Raw genomic sequence first — 11,106 nt, 5'->3', positions numbered from 1 at the left:
AGTAGTCTTCTTTATTATTGTTATTATTTCTACAGACTCCAACTCGGATATGCCAGAAACAGGTTTTGCTTTTTACCAAGAAATGAGAGATTGTAGATGAAACACAGGATTAAAAAATGGTGGTAGAGAATAAGACAAAAAGCCAACCAGTGATCAATTCTGTTTAATACTAGGAAAGCCAAAAAGACACTGTTAAGACCAAAACATATTAAAAAAAAAAAAACCAAAAAACACCAAAAAACCAACAACAAACAAAACAAAAAAAGAAAAAGAACAAGACTTATTTTGGAAATTAAGGTGACATTATATTGGTTTTATTTCAGATTTCACAGAAGAAACACTTTATAAAACTAAAACCAGTTAACCCAGCCACTATCAACAGAGGGTGGCATAAGCAAGACACTAGGTCAGAACATGCAGTGAAGAGCCATCTATTCCTGTCATTGAAATGCTCCTGTACTACCAGGACACTTCACTGGGGGATTCAGATGGAGCAAACGGGATTTATAGCAGTTCTGAGAGGCATAATAGCTCCTCCTAGTTGGGGCTTCATTGCTACCCACATCTCCTCTGTATCATAAGTGTAGTAAGGATTTACTGATTTTGGAAAGGACAGATTCAGCATAGCAAAGGCAAGAAGTTTATTGACTTTTATGCAAGTTTCCTTTAAAAAGGTACTATGTCTTAAAATCATGCCATCAAACTGGTTACTTAGCTAACTTTTGTGGGATCTCCAGTCTCATTACTGAGAGGAAAATGAATACACAAGGCTTAGGAAGACCCTGTGCTAAATAAAATATACAGGGGCTCCGGGTACATACTTGTATGTTTGCCTGAACTTTGGTTATGGAAGAGCAGGGAGGGGTAAGAGGATTTGTTAAGTTATAATTGAAGAACTTTATCCCACCCCTAACCCCCACTCCAAATGTCTGGTTGGGTGGCAAGACTGGAGGTGGGAAGGAAAAAGGTAAAGCAATAGTCTTAATGCTTTACTAAGGTTCTGATAGAACAGAGCACAGAACCTTGCACAAATATAAAGTACCTTCCTACGGATAGCTTTGCCTTCTTTTTATCAGACCAAGTGTTAAGACTGTTCCATACAGTGGCATCCATCCTACACTCCCCCCGCCCCCCTCCCAAAAAAGCAGATGATGGCAAGAGCCCTGCCTTCCTCACTACTACCTTTTCCTTTCTGAACTGGGAATGGCAGTGGGAGAAAGAGAAAAAAAAACAGAAGAAAAAGAAACCACATTATTCCAAAGATGCACTTTGGTTTAACATATAGGCAACTTCCCCTTGTAGAATAAGCTTTCCCCTCCAAAAAGGGATGTTTCTTTTCTTCTATAACCCACGATAAATTAAAACCAAGTAAGAAGTCTCTGGTTTGACATAATAAATACTTAGAATATATCAAATGACAAAAAAAAAGTTACAAAAGCCTCAATGGAATTCTCTTTCTGACATAGCCACAGACAGATTCTTCACAGACAAAAAGGTATCTCAGAAATCAGCTGCAGCTCTTCTCCCTGCTCACCGGGCTTGGTCAACAAGTGCTATCACACATGCTTTGGAATACTGTTAAGACAAAAACAATATAGAGCACAAGAAATCTACTCCTAAATTTGTTTTTCATACTGCCAAGGGTGTAGGAACAACCATCGATGGGCAACCCTCACAGCAGTGCATAGTGACAGAGTTGGAGCACTAGAGTAACACAGACAGGGATACTAGGGGAAAACAAAGCATACGAAGAGAACAAGGAGAGAGAACCCATGAAGTTGGGAAAGGAAAAGATGAGCAAGAGAAAGAAATCAAGTTCAGCTGGACTTCCCAGTTCTGGCAGCAGAGCAGATGAGATGTTGAACAACAAGAAGAGTTCCTTGGGGTCTGTCATAACAAAGAATGTTGTTGGCATTTTCTTCACCATTGGTGGTAAGCGAGCAGAAATTAACCCTCTCTGACACTGACACGTGGCTCTGCCAGTGAGCTGTGGATGATCCCAATAATAGATTCAACGCCATCTCCCTCCAACAAGGTGCGGTGATCCCCTTCAATAATATGGACAGATACTTTCCCATCACATACCTGCATAGATACGGAAAAGAACAGCTTTACAGTCACATATACAATCAGGTAGTTGGTTTGGGTTTGGCAGTCTTCTAAGTCACTCATAGTTTACAACACTATCTCGGTCAAACTCAATTGAAAACAGCACCAGTTTGACACATTTCTATAGGTCAGCTGCAGGGCATTGCTTGGAATCAGTTTTAAAGCATGATAATTTGACAGCCTGACAGGTGACCCACTCAAATATAAGCTGGGCAAGAAGCCAACCTGATGCTAACTGAATAATTACCTACAATATCAAAGAATGATAAAATGGCTACTTCCAAGCCCTTAGGAAAATCAAATAATGCTCCTCTTGGCCTAATCTTTCTCCCACTACCATCAAATCTTCCTTTAAGGTCATTAAGTAACTCTTAATAACATACAAGTTAACCTAGTATCAATAATGAGTGTAACTTAGAAGTATGAAGGGAAAAGAGATACCAGAAGCAGGTGCTCCTGAAACTCTCTCCCTTTTCCCTGGTATTGTACAATAATGTAAGACACTTAACCCTTTTACATGAACAGGGCTAGAGACCAGCGACCTTATCTGGACCATGGGCTGAAAAAGTAGTTTTCAGGCTCACAAGAAACCCACATACTAACTTCAAAGCGGTCCCCAAAAGCTAAAAGCTAAAGAGCGACCTCTGTTGTCAAAAGTCTGACAGTTGCTCTTCAGAAGTCTGCCCTCAAGCAGCAGACAAACTTGAGTTTACAGAGACAGAAGGATACTAAAAGTTACTTCTGTTAAGTTACTCTTAACATCTTTATTATCTGAAGTCTAGACAGAGAGCTGCAAGAACCAGCTATAGAAACACTTATCCAATAGAGAGAGTAGACCTCCTTCTAGCCCTCACTACCCCAAGAAAATGCCTGGAACAGTCAACTCATTTGCTTCTAGGGACTTTAAGTTCCTGTTAGAGCACAATAGCTGCAGAATTGTAATTTCTTTCAGTTGGTTTCATCCTTTCCCCCGCAGTAAGGATGATTTTCCATGCTTTTCTTTTGCTCCCTCAAGTATCAAGAGAGCCTCAACAGTCACCAGCAGGCCTCAGACTGACCTCTGAGAGTCTGTAGTCTCCACCCAGTCCTTCTTCATATTCACTGTGAGACTTTGCACGCATCAATGTCACATTCCCATGATACTTGGACTCTGGTATATACTTGTCAGCAGCCTTTAGTTTATGGTAAAAGGAAGCAGCAGCAAAGCTGAGTGCTTCACGATTGATGTTTGCATGCATCCGAGTTATCAGGTCTGCAGCAGCATTCACACGAGCCTCCAGATCTTTCAGGGGTAGAAGAACCTCCAGCAGCTGGAAATAATATTTTTTTTTTCCATTAGTCTCAATATCTGATAATCCATCTGTTAAACAGAAAACCACAGCCCTCTTGTGAAACAAAGATACAAAAAGCCCCAAACAAACCAACATCACCTTATTATATTCAATGCCTGTAAACTGCTGAACAAAGGCACACAATGCTTCAGTCTCCAATGCAGCCTCGTTTCCTTGGGCCAGCTTGGCTCTGTAGCTCTGTAGGAGAAGAATAAAATGTGAACATGATAAAAAATAATTACAGAACAAATGGCTTTGAACCAGGAAAAGGTGAGGGAGGAAAAAAAGAAAGAAAAAAGGTTAGGGTGTGGAATAAAGATCCCGTGAGGGCAGATCCACCGCTGGCAATTACCAAGAGCCTAGTATCCTACAGAAAGTTCAATGGATATGTAAGGGAATGCTTAAGCAAGGTTTCCTAGCATCCCTACACAAGGATCTTGTCTTGCAGGCTCCAGGATCTCCCAAAAACATACTAATATTACAATTCATCATAGCAAGAGCAACATTTGTCTCCTAGCCCTCACCAGTTAATGGAGACCACCCCCCATATGCTTTCATCCTTCAGCCATTCCTAAGCATCTACCTACAGCCATCAGCCAACTCCCCTGTCAAGACATCTTTTCAGATGATTCATATCTGGAGCAGCAGGATCTTAGAATGTGAGCCCTGACACAGGATGATCCCCAGACAATAGATTTTCTTTGCGTCTCTTACCTGAGTGTATGCTGCCACAAAGGAATGAGACCCATCAAAGAGGAACAGACTATTGAGTGCATGGGAAGCATTTTGTTGGTCTTGCAGTTGGGAGCACATTTCAAAGGCTACGCAGGCACCAAAGGAATACCCAGCAATGCGGTAAGGTCCTTCGGGTTGTATCTGCTTCATACAGTCAATGTAATAGGCTGCCAGGCTCTGTATGCTGTCCAAGGGAGCAGCTAGAACACAGAAGCAAGTTAGAAACAGATTCCAGTGAAAGACACTGCCAGGCAGGTGGAAACATCCACATTATTTTGTTGAAGGTCAGTTTCTGAATTATGGTTAGCAACTTAACATTTTGGACAAAGAATAGTAATGTTGCTGCTTTCCAAAGCCAGGTAGAGCACCATGCCTTGTTTTTCTCCTGCATGTTTATCTGCTGGCAGGGACTGTGCAACATCCAGTTGTTCCATTTGCCCATACATAATCTAACCTAGTACTTCTCTTGTTATTTGGGGAAGCCTGACATGACCCTGGTGCAGGCTATAGGTACTGATACTTTAACCTCAGAGTTTAAGAGTCTAGAAGCAAAGCTATCTCTATAAGGCAACCAAAAATTAGAATGTTATTTTACAAATTCAAGATGATGAACTGAGATACCTTTTGTGCACTGGAGCCCATAACAGGGCATATGAAGTCTGGAGGTGAGAGTGTAGAAAACTGCAACAGATCCTTCAATGGGGTGAACAAGGAAAAGAGGGCGCTCTGTGCTCTGAACATCATTGAGGCGGGTGACTGTTGGCCCTTCTGGGTTCACCAACAAGTTGTTCAAATCCAGTTTTGGAGATTTGCCTGGGCCTGTCTTCATCAGTTGGGATGGCTTTAGCTCTTTGAAGGGAAGCACACCAGACAAAATACAACTACATTCAGGATCAGTCTTGGTCACACACTCATAGTCCTGAAGAAGAATCTTAAGGTTGCTCTGGATTAGCCCATTGGCTCACTAAATCATCAGGGCACAGACAGAGATCTTCAGCAACTGCATATGCTTTTAGCTTACAGTAAGCATGACATTACATCGTTTACTCCTTAGACAGGTAAAAGGTATCAAATTGCATCCTGCACACAGCTGTAGAGGAGTACTCATACAGGCAGATAAGAGCCAGGCAAGAAAGTGGCTTTCACACTCTTTCTTATACCCTGCTCCCAGAACTAATGGGCCTGACCCCAGTGCCCAATGCACTTCAGTGACATGTCTGTCACTTAAAAGCCTTTCAGCTATAACCTTATTTCATTATTTGAGGCTTATGCCACTACAGACAAAAGAAACTGGAAGCTTAATTATTTGCATTCAGGTGACTGTCAGCAACCCCAATGCAGGCACTATACCCTCTGCTGTCCTGGAATTGGAAGAAAGTTCATGGAGTTTTTTGATTGTAAGAAGTCGGATTTCTCTCATGGTCATAACAATGTCATAGTCTCTCTCCAGCGTCTGGCGCACCTCCACACCCATCAAGGAATCCAAGCCCAAGTCTGCCAAGGTACTCTCAGCATTCAAACTACTCACATCACGAACACCTGAGAAAAAAAGCACACCAATAAAAGGCCAATTTCTTTTCAGCTGTAGGCCTCTTGCAGTTTTCTTCTCAACCACCTTCTATTCCCCTGAAACCTGAATAAACTGCAGCTAGAGAATTACATTTTAGGATTATCTAATGCTTTCAACAAGTCACCTCTTCTACAATCCACATCTAGCCTACTCATATAGGATCTTGTCTTTAGAGTACATGTTAAATGTGTGCAGCTTTTACGACAGGGATGACAGGGGATACATCAGCCTCAGCTAAACAGGTGTGAGCTGTGTCACTACAGCTCTAGACCAAGTTCAGAACAGCCACCTAGAGGAATTTCACCTACTGCAGGCTCCAACTGAAACTGCAGTTCTAAACTTAACTAACCCTCAGCTACAGCATGAGACAAAACCATCAACGATGGTTGATTGCAACACCTGATGTCTATCACACTGGAGAAGACAATGCCTATAGTCTTCATTCCCTTTTCCTCTTCAGTTTTCACACTGTTAAAGTCTCTTACCCTTTCCTTACAAAGCAACACTTGCATCTACAGCTCTTTCTCCCTGCCTCCATCTTCTGGTTGCCATGCTCCCACCATTAATCTTCTTACTAGCTTCCCCCTTTTTTGTCTTCACACTATCTCTCCTTTCAAACTAACCCTACAGCTGGTACAGATGCTTTCCTATGACTTCTCAAAGCCACATCTGTTCTGCGAGGTCAGACTTGTCCGACTGCCCACAGTTCCTTCAGTAATACTCAGGAGACTGCCTTTAATGTATCAGTATCTCTTTTGGTAGAAAACAAAGAAGCAATACATGCTTCTGTCCACAAAAGAGACAACAGAGTTGACAGAGATTATTCACTTTCAGCAGAAGAAGAGGGGACAATGGTAAAATTCATGAGGTACAAAACAGCCAGGAGGACATGGCATTTCTTGTAACACATAGTAAAGCTATGGTTACTATATGTTCACACAGAATGACAGCTGATGAGAGAATACACTAAGTACATAAAAGCTACTTTTGGCAGTATAAGGATATCCCAAGGTGAATGTTTGAAAGCTGCAATAGTACTCAAAGCTAGTTATGTATTTGCTCTATTATGTGCTGTCCCAGAATTTTGCTCTTCAGGGCTGTTCATGTTGATTCTCCATTTGGAGAAAGGTGCCAGTCCACTCTAAAGAAAACCCAAGACAGTGAGGTATGCATGTGTATGTAAATACAGTAAGGTCAAGAAATGACCTGATTATTGGAGAGAAGCATCAGTGTAAAGGAAACAAACAGCCCCCCACCACCCCCACAGCACAGGAAATCAGGAGGAGATGCTGAATAGAGCATCTGCAGCATCATCACTGATTTCCAAAAGCATTGAGATGGTAGACACTGCCCAGCAGTGCTTGTCTGAGAGCACCTACCCAGGATGTGAGCAACAGCTGTTACAAGATCCCGCTGACTGCCTCCTTCAGTTTTCACAGAGACCTTTTCTGCTAGGACAAAACTAGACATGACAGGATGAGGCTGATTCAGGAAGATGTCAAGCACCTCCAGGCATGAACTGATTTGCTGTGGAATGGTTCCTCCAACCACAATCTCTTTGTGTCCCATTGTCTTAAGAAGGATGCCCACATCACCAATGGCTCCCCACTGGATTGCCAGGCCTGGAGAAGAAATCAGAAGAAAGAACACACTGGACAACTAACTAAAGCAGGAGGCAGCAACAAAAGGGAGTTAAAAACCAGCTAAGTGAAGGCCTGCATTTCCTTAAAATTCTGTTAAATGGTCAGTATTTGTTCACACATGAATGACTCAGGGTAACAGCTAGGAGAGGAAACAGCCTTCAACATTCAATATCCGGACAAAGGCAAAAATTTCTGGTGAGCTGGTTCTCCTCTGGATGTTTCGAGAGAAAGATGATTCTGTGCAATCAGTAAAGTCATCTTACCTGGGAGTCCATCGTGATGTCGCTGCTCACAGATACGCTCCATGGTAGAATTGGCAAAGCCATAATTACTTTGACCAGCATTTCCTCTTCCACAGCTTACAGAGGAGAACACAACAAAATAGTCCAAGTCTGGACACTTCTTACGAGTCACCCTTGGAGTAGAGCAGGGGAGAGAAACTTCATCAGAAAAGCCTGATAACTCTGTCACTGGGGAAGACTAGGGCAAGACTCAGTTTTTAAAACTGCTTTAAGTTTTATCAGCTCTGTGACCACGAAAGCAGTACATATTTGTCTCTTCTACAGACACTTACCAATCCAAATGAAGGGTGCCTGAATACTTGGGCTTGTTGACCTCCCAGAATAATTCTGGGGTCTGGTTTTCAATCATACCATCTCTCAGGACCTGGGGGGAGGGGAGAAAGAGAAAAAAGTGTATTTTTCCATTTAAATTGGCCACATGGCTTGAGATACGAGAGGGTATCACTACACAATGCTTTAGTGTAACTTCAGAGTATGGACATACCCTGAATGCCCCGAAATGACTAGGACCAACATGGCTTTTGGCAAGTCTGCTTTTTTCAGTACTGTCACTGCAGCCTTCAGCTGTCAAGTTCTGTGGGGGACTTTTCTTGTCCCCATGGGTCTCAGGCAACGTTTGTCAACTGAAATCACTGGCCATACAAGTTGCTTCCCAGGTCAAGGGGCCAGACCCTTAAGCCTTTAGTCACCAGGTAAGGGCAAAGCAAAGTGTCCTTTGAAACACAGAGATGCAATCTAAAACTGTATGAAGCCTGATTGCCCTCAGTAGAAAAGCCACTTGAATGGCTGCTCTTTCTCTCTTACAAGTCCTTACAAGTCACTTACCACAGCCAAATTAAAGATGCCTCCAACTGGACCAAGCTGCAAAGCTTCTTCTATCAACAGCTGTGCTCCTTCTAGCGTTGCGATATCACTGGTAGATACCAATACCTGGATTCCCAGTGCCTTCCACTGCCTAACACGTTCAGCCTGATAGCCTATAAAAATAAAGGTGACCAGTACCTGGGATGAAGCATTTAAACCGTAAGGCTTTGGTTAACCTGCCCCTTACTCTTTTCTGACTAGATAGGAACTGAATAGATAAATACCCAATTCAGCTACAAGCAGAAAACGGGACAAAACTGCTAGAGTAAGGCAACAGATTATAGTAGCACAACTGGAACTTAAGAAGTAGAAACAGCTGGTCTATGTGTTTGAACAAGTGGTACAATTGCAAACCTATCAATGGAAAGAAATCTGTAGAGACAGAATTATGTAGACTGAATTTGTATGAGGAAAGAGTGAAAAGGCTACCGCTACTAAGAAATCTCAATTCTGCAACTGTAATCAAACTAATGGCTTAAAACTGAATAAAAATGCTTACTGATATTATCACATAATAGGGCACATCCTTACAGATCAGCTATCTGAAGGAGCAAGAGTAAGCATCCACACAAAACTTGAGACAGTTTTGTGCGGTCCTTCCTTGTGGCATGTGATCTCCTATGCTACAGCTACGGAACAAGTCAGTGAGGTATTAAGAGACAGATTTCATAGAGGGGGTAAAAGTAAGGCTGGATAAAAAATCCTGGGTAAGGGAAGAAATGGGCTGATAGAATTGGGAAGCATAAACAAAAAAAAAAAAACAAGGAGAGGGAAGAAGTAGTTGAAAAAGAAGTTAAAAGATACTTCCTCCTTTGGAACTAAAACGGCTTGTTTCAAGTGAGAGAATACATACATGAGAAAAAAGAAAAACATATCAAGACACTATTAATTACTGATAGGACACTGTAAAAATGGAAAGAAACTACAAACTCAGATCTATTGAAAGGCAGTCATGTTCCCTGTTTTGCTTACCAGTTCGTATGCCAGAACGAGATGTCAGTATGAGCTTCTGTGCTCCTCTCTCAACTAGCCATTGTGCCAACTCAAGCCCAAATCCTCCTAGGCCCCCTGTGATGATGTAAGACTTGGTAGGTGGACAGGAGGTTCGAGAGATGGCAGAGATTTTAACCGGGTCAGACCTTCTCAGAGGAGATTCCAGTTCCTCCTCCTGGACCTGCCCCCCGTGCAGAAAAAACATAGTTCAGATGAGCTGCCCCCAGATGTCACCCCTGAACCTCCTGCTCCGGGCCTGGCTCCTCCAGCCACCCCAGGAACACCTGTTACAATGTCTGCAGTAGAAATAACCATCCTGTGCTGTCCCAGTTATTCAACTTCAGCTGGAACTGGATCAAAAATATCCAATACTGTTACCTACAGAGGATGAGAATCAGAGTCATTATCTCATTACCTTGATCATAACTTTGCCAATATGTTTTCCCTGTGCCATGAACCTGAAGGCAGCTTCTACCTCTTCTTTGTTAAAGACTGTACTCCTCAGGGGTTTTACTACACCATCTTTTATGCCTTTCTTCAACAACTCTGATACCACTTCCCACTGTTGATTTTCCTCAAAGACTGCATCTAGTAGGATCCCATGAAATGCCACATTCTTGAGGAAGAGAGCCATTCCTAGAAAAAGCAACTTGGTTATGACCTGATGCTGGCTGACATTTCAAAACAGAGTCTGTCATCTGCTTCAGAAACATTTCTTTATAGGTCAGTAAAGTAAGACTCGGGAGTAAAGCAGTTAGTTGCTAGCATTCTACATTTTCCAAACTCATTCTTGCATATACACTCTAAATGCTGTATTAATTGGGTTGTTCTTTTACAAGCAGACCAGTTTAACAAAAATGCTACTCGCAAAAATTGTGTATGAAGAAGACAAGCTACAACATGGTCAGTCTGATACTGACAAGGACATTTTGTGTCCAGCCGAGTTAGTCATAGAGGAGCGAGAACTCCATGTTACATCCTTGTCCATCTCCACAGGAAATTCTTTCTCACAGGAAGTTTTCCAAAATGCTAGGATCTCTCGAAATGTAAAGAGACTGTCAACACTTGCTATATTCAATCATTCTACAACAGGAGAACATACTTGTTAATTTTCACTAACATATTTGAATTTGTTTTGCCATCCAGGATAAATCAGGTTAAATCTTGCCCCATATGCCATCAAAAACTAGGAGGTGCTATTGACTCTCTTGAGAAACAAGAGGCCTTGCAGAGGGGCCTGGATAGACTGGAACATTGGGCATTCATCAATGACAGGAAATTTATCAAGAACAAATGCCAGATTCTGTACTTGAGACCAAATAATGCCAGGTACAAGTTAGGAGAGGACTGGAGAGGACTATGAGTTAGGAGAGGAATTGGCTGGAGAGCAGCTTTGCAGAAAGGGACTGCAGAGAACTGGTTAGCAGCAGGCTCAATAGGAGCCAGCAGTGTGCCCTGGCAGCTGAGAGGGCAAACCGCATCCTGGGGTTTGCCAGACACAGCAGAACCAGCTGGGCAAGAGGTGACTGTCCTGCTGTGTTTACTGTTGGTGAAGCCTC

At 42.4% G+C, this 11,106-nt stretch overlaps 1 protein-coding gene across 1 annotated transcript in view; it reads right to left on the bottom strand.

The window, feature by feature from the left end:
- Window positions 1–292: 292 nt before the first annotated feature.
- FASN (fatty acid synthase) overlaps window positions 293–11,106 on the bottom strand; it is a 44,332-nt gene continuing 33,518 nt past the window's right edge. The window contains exons 32-43 of the mRNA XM_057405369.1: window positions 9,963–10,183; window positions 9,527–9,728; window positions 8,516–8,667; window positions 7,963–8,054; window positions 7,652–7,803; window positions 7,125–7,367; window positions 5,526–5,714; window positions 4,797–5,024; window positions 4,155–4,375; window positions 3,540–3,638; window positions 3,168–3,419; window positions 293–2,085 (exon numbers count right to left, since the gene is read on the bottom strand). Coding sequence (XP_057261352.1) covers window positions 1,948–2,085; window positions 3,168–3,419; window positions 3,540–3,638; window positions 4,155–4,375; window positions 4,797–5,024; window positions 5,526–5,714; window positions 7,125–7,367; window positions 7,652–7,803; window positions 7,963–8,054; window positions 8,516–8,667; window positions 9,527–9,728; window positions 9,963–10,183 — 2,189 coding nt within the window. The 3' untranslated portion in view covers window positions 293–1,947. The remainder of the gene's footprint in view (window positions 2,086–3,167; window positions 3,420–3,539; window positions 3,639–4,154; window positions 4,376–4,796; window positions 5,025–5,525; window positions 5,715–7,124; window positions 7,368–7,651; window positions 7,804–7,962; window positions 8,055–8,515; window positions 8,668–9,526; window positions 9,729–9,962; window positions 10,184–11,106) is intronic.

The sequence above is a fragment of the Pezoporus wallicus genome, unplaced genomic scaffold, assembly GCF_028554395.1.
Source record: "Pezoporus wallicus isolate ANWC-B61680 ecotype Strahan unplaced genomic scaffold, APGP_CSIRO_Pwel_v1 contig_7750, whole genome shotgun sequence".
NCBI lineage: Eukaryota > Metazoa > Chordata > Aves > Psittaciformes > Psittacidae > Pezoporus > Pezoporus wallicus.
The sequence above is the reverse complement of the archived record's forward strand: the minus strand, read 5'-3'. Positions and strand labels throughout refer to the sequence as shown.